General features: G+C 43.8%; 1 protein-coding gene across 2 annotated transcripts in view; it reads right to left on the minus strand.

The window, feature by feature from the left end:
- Positions 1-9,346: 9,346 nt before the first annotated feature.
- loxl2b (lysyl oxidase-like 2b) overlaps positions 9,347-13,362 on the minus strand; it is a 31,433-nt gene continuing 27,417 nt past the window's right edge. For both annotated transcript variants that reach the window (XM_041936422.1, XM_041936421.1), the window contains exons 9-14: positions 13,103-13,268; positions 12,402-12,642; positions 10,976-11,091; positions 10,593-10,729; positions 10,371-10,482; positions 9,347-9,723 (exon numbers count right to left, since the gene is read on the minus strand). In XM_041936422.1, the coding sequence (XP_041792356.1) occupies positions 9,653-9,723; positions 10,371-10,482; positions 10,593-10,729; positions 10,976-11,091; positions 12,402-12,642; positions 13,103-13,268 (843 nt within the window). In that variant the 3' untranslated portion in view covers positions 9,347-9,652. The remainder of the gene's footprint in view (positions 9,724-10,370; positions 10,483-10,592; positions 10,730-10,975; positions 11,092-12,401; positions 12,643-13,102; positions 13,269-13,362) is intronic.

Raw genomic sequence — 13,362 nt, forward strand, 5'->3', positions numbered from 1 at the left:
TTTAATTATATGATGTGCACTTCTAAATGTATGTCAGATGAATAAATTACAGAAATGTGGTGACTTTCAGTTGTTTTTCCACATTATTGGAGACATTAGATTACATTATGGGAGACTGTGGAGGGAGCGAGCGATTGGTGTAATTTGATGCATGGCTGTGTGTTGTAATTGAATCTGTGTTGCTGTATGGAAGCCTATAAATGCCACTGCAGGTGCATTTTAACCCAGTCTCATGCCTCTCACTTAAAGGCTCTGTAGTATGTTTACAGGTCTTGGGGAGTACTATGACATATAGGAAAAAAAAAAGTTGTGCGAAGCCTTCAGTGTCTGCAGAGGGAGCTGTGTGAAGCAGACAAACTGACTCAAGTGATGTCACTTGAGTCAACATCGGTTGGGTTTGAAGACCGGAAGTTTGAAAATGACAAAAATTGGGACAGTAAAGTCAGAAAGAAGTGAGCTCTGCTCATCACTTCTTAAAGCTAGCAGCTAGAGGCTACGTTAGCAGCTACTAGCATAATGCAGTGAATCAATGATCAGAGCTATCAGCAGTCGGGCTGCATTACCTGTGGGGGGGTGAAGGAGGCAGGTTTTCACAAGGCAGGAGAATGCCTGGAATAAAAAAATCTGATATTTCTGCCTCTGCTGCATTGATTTTGATCCACCCTGAGTCGAAGCATTTTACTGTAGTGTAATGCTTCCAGCGTAGAAATACTGGTTCCTTCCTGAGACTCTGAGCTAATGCATGTGTGTCAATATGAGCCTGAATCTCACTTTTACTGTGGCGCCACCTTGCAGGTCAATTTGACGGTGCAACGTAAGTGTATTAAAGGTGATGGATCGTAGAAACAACACCAGGAGAACAGCGCCTTCTTTCTGTTTTGTTTTATAAAGCCATATAACGCTGCGACCACCGTGTGTTCAGGGAGTATTCTGGTCCAGTGCATGCAGGCGCAGCCCGAGAGCCGGCGGTGTGACTGTCAGCAAACCCAGCACATCCTGTCACCAAGATCGATCACACAACTCTGACGCAATAATCCAACAAAGGTCTCTGGTACCATGTCACATGTTGATTGGCTCACTACGTCCCAGAGAAAGCTCGTAAGTGGGCCTGGTATTAAGTTTATTTCGATTTCTATTTCAAAGGCCAAGAGTGAACTTTCACATTCAGACATACTTCAGATTGTGACATTTATTATTCAGATATTACTGGCAGCATCTTTACAGTTAAAACATTCCTCACTGCTTTCTATTTCATGAGGTCTTTCTTCTCACATATTGGCTTGTGTGTGTGTGTTTCACCTCATTACTGCCTTTGCTTTTTATTTGACTTACAAATCCATAAAACCCCCCTTTGCAACCTGAACCTGGAACAGAGTGGCACACTGTTTTCTGGGTTTTCTGCGGAAATCTGATCTGCTGCCAGCCGACCGTTCAAGCTTTGGTTGAGACAGGCCGTTCTGCTAAAGAATAAAAATCAAATGTTCTGCTATTATGTCCATGTCGCCAGAGTGGAGAACAAAAATAATCAGCCAAGGATTTGCACTCATCAGTGTTTTTTGGGAATGCCATGGCACCCTGACAGGGAAAATCTGGCAAATTGATAAATCTTCCTTAAATGATTAATATTTCAAGGAATATACTGTATCTTACAATTATTCCCATACATTCACTACAATACAGTGTGATTTTCAGCTGTTTACGCCCACTGTGGTGTAGTCTAGTGTAGTGACCGTTTGTTGCTTTTCTGAGATGAAAAAGCCAGCCAGGAGGGAGCAGCACTTTTAGGATATGGAAGCACACCAACTTACTTTTAAAAACTCATAAAATGTTAACATCAGGGCCACAGTGGGACCCCCTGTCCTCTGCTTCCTGCCAACCACACACATGTAAAAACACGAGCGCAGCTCTCAGTGGCCTCGTACGAGAAGATGTGACATTTCTCCAGGCTTGTCTGTCAACCCAACATCTGCTGCTGGAAGGAGCAAGAACCAGGACTGAAGAGTAATCCTTCGAATATAACGGTAGTATAAAGGTCTCACTGTTCAGTTACAGAGAAAGGCTTGTACACGGACCAAAACAAAACATTAAGGCCTAAGTATGGGGTTGTATTTCATACAGTTAGTGTCTAGTGTGATACATGTAAAACATCACAAACAAGACATTGTCCAATAACGAATGCACATAAAATGTGCACATACATAAAACTAGAACATCCATCGTAACACTATACATACATTTACATAAATTCAGGTAAGATATGTTTCGGTGATAAATTACAAAAGAAATGCTACAAGCCTGAGGTCTACTCTGGTAGAGAGCGCTTCCCTTCCAGCAGGCTTGAAATGCTATAAAAGATCATTCTCAGTGCCAGATTCAGATTTCATCATCTTAAATGCACCGTTTTAGTTCATTCCATTTGTCAGAAGCCCTCTGTTCTTTATTCCCTGCAAACATGGCTTGTCTCCACATGCAACACATACAAGCAGTCTTTTATTACTAATAATACATGTAGTATAGTATATACACCCACATACTGTACATAGAGATATTTCTATACATCTTACTGAAAAGTAACAGATGGGCTGGCTTTCATTAAATACCCCTCAACTGATTCATGTAGTAGGACCTTCCCCGCCCACTCACTCACCTGCTTCCCATTTCCCCTAAACGGCCCTCATTCAGAAGGACTCTTTGTGAAGGAGAGTTGTGGAGCTGCTAGCATCAGACAAAGTAAAACTGTTCCAAAGTGTCAGTTTGTCTGGAATAATTTATAGAGATGAAGAGAAAACCTGATGTGTGTGTGTGTGTGTGCTTTGACCTTCATGGTGGACTTTATCGAGAACCTCTCAGAGCTGAACCTGGAGCTCCAGCAGCTTCTCAGCTCTCTGCTTTCTAATGTGAAATCATCTGAAGTGAAATTAAAGATGTGGTAACTGAGAGGAGGAAACACTGCATTTCACTGCTCTGCATGAACAAAAGCTGCTCTGAAGTCTGAATCTGCTGCTGAGAGTGAAAACTGCTTCAGGGTTTGCTGAGAGGTTTCAGGACATGAAAGCAAACTAAAGGAGCTGAACATATTCGCGACGAGCTCAAAGCTTCAGTTGCTACAACAACCGCCCTCTGCTCGAGTTCTATGAGCTGTATGTAGTCCTGAGGTTTTTCCCATTCTGAGGAGACATGCACTGAAGTTTGCATCTGTTTTTGGGACAATCGACTGCTGTGAGCAGCTCTTTTCAATACTGACTCCTGCAAAGACTCACTTTAATGTGTCTGCCTCATTCTGCAGGCCTGCTTACGGTATAGTCCAGTATTTTTTGCAATGAGTCCCTAAACTGTGACAGTGTGGCTACATTGTCTGCATTTGGGTTCTTTCCTTGTTGTCCCGCTCACACCAGCCGTGACAGCAGTTAATATACAGGAGCTCTAACGCCAACACGGTCATCCCATCTAACCGTCTGGGGGCTGGCGACCAGTCACCACAATAAAATGTTGGCATTGCATGTTTCTGCAAACCATGGATACAGTTTTGTATGTTTCATATGTATAATATGAGACAACGTTTCTGAAACAGGTATCAAAGTGACGTAGTTCAGTGCTTGTAAATGATGGTGGTGGCATGGCAGCTAGACAAGGTGAGTGACCAGCAGCAGAGCGCTGTTCAACCTCTGCTTCCTCTAACAAAACCAGATATTTTTCACGAAACCTCTGGATATTTTCTCGTCTTGTTTGTGGCAACAAAAGTGGATATTTTAAACCACAACCTGATTATTCCTAAGCCTAACCGAGTGTCTTATGTGCCTAAATCAAAGCAGACCTTAACCACAGCATTGTTTCAACATAACATGAAATGTAAAGAAATGTAAAGTTTGAACGTGAAGGAACGAAGTTTCAACATATCTGTGGTTTGTAGAAATGTACAATGTCAACATTTATTCTGGTGATCTGGTTGTGGCTGCTGTGTAATTCTTACCAAGAGCATTTCTAGCGACAACACGGGAAAAAACAAAAAGCAGAGAACTGAGCAGGGAACACGCATGTGTGTTGCCTGATGTGTGTTTAAGGGGCATTTTCAGCAGTAAATGAAACCATAATGGAATAATTCAAGCAGCCTTGTGCTGCATGCATGGCCAGGTCTGCAGAGTCTATGGATTTATGGCTTTTACACACACTCCATGCAGTTTCTTTCTATTCAAGAGCTGTGACAACAATCCCATATAAGCCACAAAGGATCAGATAAAGATCAGATGGTTCCTTCCTGTGTGAATGCCGCATTTACAGAACTTGGCCATTTGTCTGAACCTGATGGGCCTCACATCTCGGCGGTGTTGGGCTGAGTCCCGTCACAGGTCCTCCTACTGCGTGATTCAGCTCAGTTGACAGTGCAGCACAACAGATTGCCCAAACAGAGAAATGTCTGGCTTCACGCCAACATGCACAGTTAGTGTTCTCCTGCAGAGAAAGCAGCCGTAATTTAAAGACCGCATAAAGATTTGGGGCATCTCGCTCCTTCAGTTCTAAATGACTGTACTTATGACAACTGTAATTCATCGGCTTTATGGTTTATTGGATGTACTCTGGCAGAAAAAGTATAATTGGGCTTTACTGTAAACATCCCTCCCCTCTGCCAGTGAGCTTTGAAATGAGATCTGTCTGTGGCAGATGGGGAAACAGAGGATTGTTCGGTATGCAGATGTACCACTCCTATTGTTCTGGTGAAGCATCTCTCGCTCACAGCTGTATTTTCTCTCCGTTTGTGTCCAGTTTCCCTCCAACCGGACAGAAACATGCAGCTCAGGTGGATTAGAAACTACCTGTGGCTGTGATTGAGAGTACATCTGTCTATAAGACCTGTGACCGGCCAGGGTGTACCCTGCTTCTCTCCCAGTGCATGCTGGGATAGGCTTTGTGAATGGGTCACAAATAGCAGGCAACAGTTTAGCGTAACTCGCTTCCACTGCAGCTACTACAGAGAACAAAAATGTAATGTCTGTTTGAGGCCACAAGAGGTCGGTGCTGTACCATTTCAGGCTTCTGTTGAATGTTGAATGATGGGTGAGGTTTTATTCTCTGGGAACTTTGGGACCTGAAGTGCAGTTTGCATTTTAGAATTGTAAATTACAAATCGCAGGTTTATAAGATAAAGATGTCGATATTACTTCACACAAGGAAGTGAGTGCAATAATGAAGGTAATGCAGACAATGCTCCCAGAAAGCAGCTGTTAGACCCTCACACAGTGACACTGCAGGACATGCACCTGTTTAAGCAAGACATGTTTCCCACACTATACAGCATATAGAACTGTTGAATTAATTAACGTCTAAAATGAGTAGAATATTTTACAGGATGTTCAGATGTCATCAGAATGATACTTGGACTCTTGTGTTTCTACAATCTGGCTCCTGACCTGCTAATATAAGTGTGCTCCAGCATTGTACTGACGATAATGATGCTCAGTCTGATGAATAAAAATGGAAACAACCAAGAAGAAAGAACAAGTATGAAGTCAGAGGCATCTGGCAGACATTCATTCCAGTTCATTTGCACTTACTCACTTTAACCTTAAACTCCACTGCATTTTAGAAGAAAATCGTTTACAAAGTTTATATAGATAGTAGACAGCTGTGGTTCAGGTCATCATTCATTCCCTTTAACAGAAAATATATTTTATTAAAAACACATAAATACATATTTCAACTACATTTTGTTTCTCAATACTGATAAATGCTGTTCCAAAGCCTTCGCCACACTGCCAGGAAAAAGTACAATTTTTTTTTTTTTAAATAAAGTCTAAACATGACTGGACTCAGCCTGTAAAACACTAATTTGAAAAATGCAAACACCTGCCACCCTCACGTACCTTCTACCGCCAAATTCTCAGGAAGAAAGAAAAACACAGAAGACCAAACTTGGTCCTTCCCTGGCAAGAAAAAGAGCCAAAGGGTCAATGCAAGGAGCCAGCGAGTGTCTGCTGGCCATATTGTTTATGTGATGAACTGTTCATCCTTTGTTTTCTTTCTCTTAAGAAAACTGAAGTGTAAAAATGCTGTAAAAATGTTCGTTCTTCAGGTTGTGGATATGAGTGCTTTTTGGAGGACGTTGTTAATTTACAGCCACTATATGACTTCTAGAATGTGCACACAATCTGAACTCTGACAGGGTCAAAAATCACATCTGTTCCAGTGTAAATGCTGCCACAGGTGACTGACTTTTGTTTCTCCTATGTTAGGAAAAAGTGTGTGTGGATAAAAAGCAAAGGCTTTTGGGAAATCCACTGCAACAAGAAAGAGAATCTTTTAGCGCACAGTCAGTGTTTCAAAGACAGCAGCTGACGGCAGCGTGGCGAGCTGAAGTCACTCTGTGCATGTCAACGACTTCCTCTGTATTGTGCTTTATAGCTGTATATTTGTGAGTGTCACATGATGGCTTGAATGCAATGTTGGAGCTTTTTCCACATGTGTCGGTGAAAATATCAAAGATATTTGGTGTAAAGATATCAAATATAAAGCTAAAATGAAGGCTATTTGCAGCTGTGAGTTATAGCTGGAAACAGCATGTGAAGCAGGGTGATGCTGACAAATGCATCCATGCACAGAAAAATCCAATCTTTCCTCTGATAATGAAGGAAAATGAATATAAAACACTGAACAGCGGAGATGTGGTTGCTCTGTAACTCAGACCTTTATTATAGCTTAACACACAAAGCAAATTGTTTCTTCCGCTCAGTTCAAGTATACTGTTAGTATACATAATGTAGCTGTTCAACATGTACTGTACCCTCAGAAAACAGAGGACCAGTTTGATAGCACCATTATAAAAAGTACAATAAAATACAATTCACACACACATTATTGTACGTAATGTAACTTTTTAAAACAAGGAATAAAACTGTCAATTCAATAACAGTGAGTTACACATGTTGTCTTTTGGAAATTTAATGAGGAGAAAAACAACATATCTGTAACTCTGACTGTCTGTTCCACGTGCTCTCTCGGGTGGAGGAGCTGGTACGAGGCTGCTGTGAAAGGGTGGAGATCGGCTGTTTCCAGTGAGAGGAAAAAGCAGGAGCCTTCCTCTGTCTGACAGCATGTTTCTGGACCGCAGCCCCGTGATCATCCTGTAGAGGCGCTGGCTGCGGAAGACTTCACACAAGCTTCAGCGATGTAAAGATGTGAGGTTTAAATGTACCATTAATGTTTTTATTGTTCATGGGAAGAAAAAAAAAAGCCGTGCGGGGAAACATCAGAAGTGGTTGCTGGAAAAAAAATGGCTAGTTTTGAAGCTGTGCAATGGGCTACAGCTGACAAGCTAATCAGCTATCTACCCTGCAAACTGGATAGCAGCTCGTTCAGCTAAGCTAAGGTCCGTGCTTGTGCAGCAGATATGAACAAGACAGAATAAGCTAGCTAGAAAGCTAATGTGAGACTGCTCTTCTTTCAGGTTGTGTCTGACTGTCCAACTATGATTGAACAGTGATGTTACTGCTTGAAGGTCGGGTCACAACAGACAGCGGTACAGAGAAATTAATCTGTATGTCTTTGCAAAGTTTTTGGAGTTTAATAATGTGGCCTGATCTGCTGTAGCTGCCTGATGAGCTAACTGCTAACACAGCCGGCGCTATTTGGTCACATGTTCTCTGTTTTCCCTCCACTGTTCTGTTATTTTGGCATTTGGTTCAGCATTTTACACCATGTCATTCAAAAAAATAAAAAAATAATAAAAAAAAGGAAGAGGGGAAGTAAAGCCCTCTGAGATAATGAGCTAGCTAAACTTCAATTAGCAAACTCATTAGCTTGTTAGCATAGGTCAGTTGCTAATGGGCTATTATATTATTTCAAAAGATGCATGTGTGCTGCAACGGTGTTCAGAGGAGGTTAAATAAAAGTGAATGGTACAGCACAGCTAATACGCCATGGTAGCGTCCTCCATTCTGGACTCTCTGGCTCTCCGTTGTCTGTCAAGAAGACTTGTTATTGTTCAACAATTCAAATTTAAGGGTCAACTTGAACACAGATATACTTGGTCCCTGTGAGCGAATCCACAAAACACAGCAAATTCACGGGAATTAACTGAAATTTGGTTTACGTGCTGGCGTGACCGTGGCTTTATGCAGTTTGAAATCATTTCATTGGCTGCGTGCAAAGTTCCACCCCCACGGAGGAAGGATCGACAGCACAGGCGGGGGCGGCGGCGGGGGTTTCTTCTCCAAAGAAAGCACAGAACATGTGATTTACAGAGTGGATCTGTAGGCGGAAGAACACGCAATTTCATTTGAGCCGGACTTGAACAAATGTGCCATATGCTCACGGCGTCTTTTCATCATGACAGAGTTAGACATCCAAGCATAGTTATTTAGAAAATTAGAAGGCACAATTCTAATGAGACTTGCCAAAAAACAAAAAAAAATCAAAAAAACAAAAAACAAATACGTAGTTAAAAGGGTTACATTTAAACTCCTTACTGAACAAGGAGAAAAGAAACATGAGGTCCCATATTAGCTTCGAAAGCAAAATACTGCTACATATCTTACAGAGGAAAGAGTAATGAATATATCAGAGCAACAAGACAATGTCCGGGAGCTGAAGCTGGTCTCAGTCCGTTTGAGGAAGCTGTTCAGGCCCCAGTTCACCACAGGGAGGACGAGACATTGCCTTGTTGCTGATGAGGGGACATGAAACTCAAACCCTCTCAGATAACGCATGCTGTCGTGTAAATCATGGGCAAATCTACGAGCAGAATTTTTGCTGGCGGAATAATCGTTTCTGGAGATTGCTTCCACCACACTTTGCAACACCAGTGGCCACAAAGGCTCGTAGCACAACCAGTTTCCAGAGCAATTTCAGAGAATGCATGCTCCAGTTGTTTCAGAAAGGCCCTCAGTGGAGTAGTGTTGCAGCCGAATCGGGCGATTAGCACTATCATAGGTGATGAGTGGGCTGTTTGCTTTTCTAGGACTTGCTCGTGCCACGGCTCGACTCGCGTAAACTCCTCAGTCAAGATGTGACACTTGTGCCTTCAGCTTAAATAATTGACATGCAGAAGGACCGCTCAGATTGCCCGAGTCGCATAACCTCGGTGACAGTCACAGGCCGCTGCTGTTGTTGTTGGTGATTCCTCTCCACCCTCGGGCGACCCGGCGCTGCCACCCAAACCCCGCAGCGGGGCGAGCTTTGAGCGGAAAGCATTGCGGCGGGGGGTTTTGTTGAGGTGCTGCACTTCAAAGAGGACGCAGTCTTGATGACATTCTCCAATGCTGCACCTTGTATAAAGTACTGCCTCTTCCCAGCAGGTTTTTCTCATCACTCATTCCACAAAAAAGAAAAAAAAAAAAAAAAGCCAAAGGGCACGCAGGGAGCTCGCTGTTCTCTTGATCTTAACCAGGGAGGTTGGAAGTGTTGGCCAGGCTGTAGCCGCCTCTGCTCGGACAGGAGGGGCAATCAAATATTCTGTCTGCTGAGGGGGAAAAGCAGGGTGGAGGGTCAAAGAACGCTGTTGGCTCATGGGTGAGGGAGAACGTAAGAAAGATGGTTTGACCAGGGCAGGGCCGGCAGGAGGACTCCACCACAGATGGAGACGTGTAGTGGTCGGTGGGCTTCAGACGGCCCGCCTGCCGGAGGGGTGACGGCCGGGCGGCTCCTCTCCTCCGCTGCGTCTTTACCTGTGGGTCACCTGGTTGTTGAGGAGGCCTGGGAACGTCTGCTCCGTTTCAGTGCTTAACGAGCCACCTAGCAGAGACGGACAGAGTTAGCGCCTGCACGCTTCAGTTTCATACGCGTCATGTGACGACAGCTGAACTGATTTCTGAATCTTCTGGCCATTGCTACTTTAGGTTTAACACTGAACTCAGCAGAGTAACTGCTGGGATCAGGGTGTGGTCACATGATCAGACAGGGTTTTAACAAGAAGACAACAGATTATCTACATTTATTTAACAGAGGACGGCCTGTAAACTGTGACAGATGGAATTTTGTCTTCACCTTATCTTCATTTAATTAAAAAAAAAACCCTGTGTGATTATCTGAACTTGTGTTTCTTGCCACGTCTTACTCCTTTTTAGTGATGTCAGAAAGTTCTACATGGAGCTCACTTAAGAATAACACCCAACTTTCAATGATCCAGACTTTTATATTCATTATTTTAATCTTATATTTTAAGACACACTACGGCTGTAATGCACTGGCATCTAGTTTGCATTCTTAAAACCTGCTGTTATAAATCTTATGACACTCAGTAATAATTGTTGCAACTATATAATTACTATGTGCTTATTAATGCCATGAACGGTACATTTACAGCTGTATTTCTTCAGTCATCAACATTTAAAGGGCAGTAGATGTCACAGATATTCCTCCGGGTGGCTGCCAGGTCTCACCGTTATGGCAGCTGTACATCCACACACGATGGCCATCGTATCGACATCTGCATTTCATGATGTTATTGGAGTAGTCCGTCTCAGGCACCTCGTAGTTGGGGTTAATTACTATCTGTGAGAGGGAGAACACGGGCACGTCAGGGATGGCAGTGACAGGGCAGAACCGCCGGCTTCACTCGTCACTCAGAGAGGAAAGAACAACGGAACGTGGGGAAGAACTACCTGGAAAATGTAATCTCCGGGTTTGAGTTCGGTGATGTCGATCCACTGGCAGTCGATGTCGTGCCTGTAGGTATCCCAGCAGCCCACAGTGATACCCTGCTCTCCGAAGTTAGCACATTCGTACCTCTTTTCAATGCCTGCAACAAAACAGAACAAAATCAGACCAATATTCTCTTTCCTTTTCTGTTTTGGTCTCCACTGACTCCTGAGAAAAGTATCTGAGGTGAACTCACATTACACTTGATCCACTGTTAAAATGAAAATATTGATTGATGCAGATTTAAAAGCCCATCATTGATCACGCGACAATAGTCCGTTTCTGCCACATTTCTGAAAATCACACGTTTATTCACATCTTGAAGGCATCCCGCGGTAGCTCTCACCTTCATCACACTCAGAGTCCTCCAGGCAGAAACTTGCTTTGTGTCCTTCTGCCACTTTGGTTCCATTGAGGCTGAACAGGTCGTAGAGCGTGAACACCTCCATGCTGTGATAATGCCTGCGCACAGAGACGGAGAGGTCCTTTGACAAACCCATTCAGGCTGAAAACGCAGCACAGAAGCACACAAATGCCACTTCCTGGTGTCAACCGGAGCTCGAGTGTCTCCTGGAGAAAGTTCTTTACATTCTAAATCCCAAACCAGCACCTGTGATCCACTACAGTTCTATGAAATGGTTTGATGTTGGCCCTACGGGCCCTGCCAGGTTCTGGTGCCGCAGGTTCGACATGTTGAAAGGCGGTAGCTGCGTGAAGCTGCCAGCAGTCGACCGTTCCTCCAGCCAACACAGGAACCACAAAAATGTGGGACTTTTTTACAGCGCTGTGTGCACTAACTTTAACTTACAGGACACAGACAATTACAGGGCAGCAGAATGTATGGAAGGAAAAAATGCTCCAGAAATAAGACAGGACGCGGCTGAGTCATGACGTCTAATTTGAGATGTCTTTTCTAAATCATTCAGATTGTGTTGTTGAATTACGAGTCGAAATTATGGAAAAGCATCTCACGTAATTATGTTCAAACTCTTAGGAAGACTTATTGATGAAGAGTTGCTTATGAAGGACTTTATGTTTGTGGTTTCTAATTAAAATGATGGATTTATGTTTCTGGAAAATACAACTGCTTCCACAAATCCTCTGCGTCTGTGATTAAGAAAGCTATTGTATGATGAACGACTATCCTTTTTAAAGATATTAATCAGCACCGACTTCTGCCTGCCATCGTTTCCCACAGGGCACCATCATTTCCCACATCGTGCATCAACATGCTCATTGTTCTGCAAGACGGGCTGCACAATTTTCCTTTTTAATACGGTATAATTTTTTTTAATTCACGCTGCCAGGATTACATGATTACTTTTAAACATCTTGAACTTTTCCTTTCATTGCAAGTATTTAATATAAATATTTGATTAATTTAAGATTATTTAGTAGTGTAATAGCTCAAACACCACTTTATCCATCCACAAGCTATTGCGTGCAGGGTCTATGGCCGTACTGCAGGTTGCCAGATATGGTCAAAGGGAACAGGCTTTGGTATATGTCTCTGTAGAGGCAGAATAGTACCAAACCTGGCAACCTCACTGCGATGACAAGACTCCTGAAGTCATTGCACGCAGCTGTTGTTTGTCAAGAAGAAGTTCCATTCCAATAACCATACCAATAAAATATTTTACCGGAGGTTTAACTGACTGATTCAGCAAACACATAGTTTGGCTCTGGTGTCCAGATAACAGACATATGATGAAATCTGCGATAAAACCAAAGGGCATCCGGGTAAAAGAGCCCTTGCACTCTGCCTCACTGACCTGTGACAGTCGTGCCACACCCAGGAGTGTCTGCCAGCTTTGGGCCGGAAGTCAGACTGGCCGTTGTTGTGGATCTGGGAGGAGAAGCGCAGCAGGCGGCGGTAGGAGTTGGCTGGTGCCTGGCTGGAGGTGGAGGACAGACAGTTCTCCTCATACGCACACTGCAGCATGAACATGGGCCTGTCCTCCATGTAGGTGGTCTGCTCCACCACCTGAGGGTTCAACACCAGGTCAGGAGCCGCTGTGGATGGGACGACCGCAGAGGACAGAAACCGGAGAGAAGCGGCGGAGACAAACATATTTAGAAACAAAGATAAACGGCTCTCTCATTGGCAGAAAGACAGGGGAGTAAATGAGTGCTTTGTGTTTCAAGCTGCAGAGCCCTCTCGTGATTCTCTGAGGCACAGCTTCTCCAGAGGCTAAAATCATTTCACTTGTCGAATTAAAACTCAACGTGCAGAGCAAAAGAGCCCGAGCTCTTCAGAGTGAACGCGTGAACTGACTAATTGAATGGCAGAGGCTCTTGTCAGAGTAAAGTAGGAATACGAATTACTTAATTTCTTTACTCATTCATTCATGACCATAGCGCGTTCAGCATCTTAAAGGGGCAGCAGACGAACCTTGCTGATGTAACATCATGTGATTTCTGGGCACATTTTCAGAGTTATTGCTCAAAGCGTCAACAACATGAGACGTCTTACTCTCGGAGCAGGAGACTCCAGCGGCGTTGCGTCCGCCTCCTTTGGGGCAGCTGAGGTGGGCTCCGTGGTGCAGGCAGTGGGACAGAGACATCTCAGTGCCAGAGCAGCGAACACCACTCATCACCACAGCGTCTGCGCTCACCTCTCCTGGCCAGTACCACGTCTCCTGTTGTGAAAACATCACCCATGGTTCACAGCTGACACTAGGGTGACATGCACATGCCATCCACCTCTGATGTGATGCACTTTGATTCGGACTT

This window comes from Chelmon rostratus, chromosome 5, assembly GCF_017976325.1.
Source record: "Chelmon rostratus isolate fCheRos1 chromosome 5, fCheRos1.pri, whole genome shotgun sequence".
Classification (NCBI taxonomy): domain Eukaryota; kingdom Metazoa; phylum Chordata; class Actinopteri; order Chaetodontiformes; family Chaetodontidae; genus Chelmon; species Chelmon rostratus.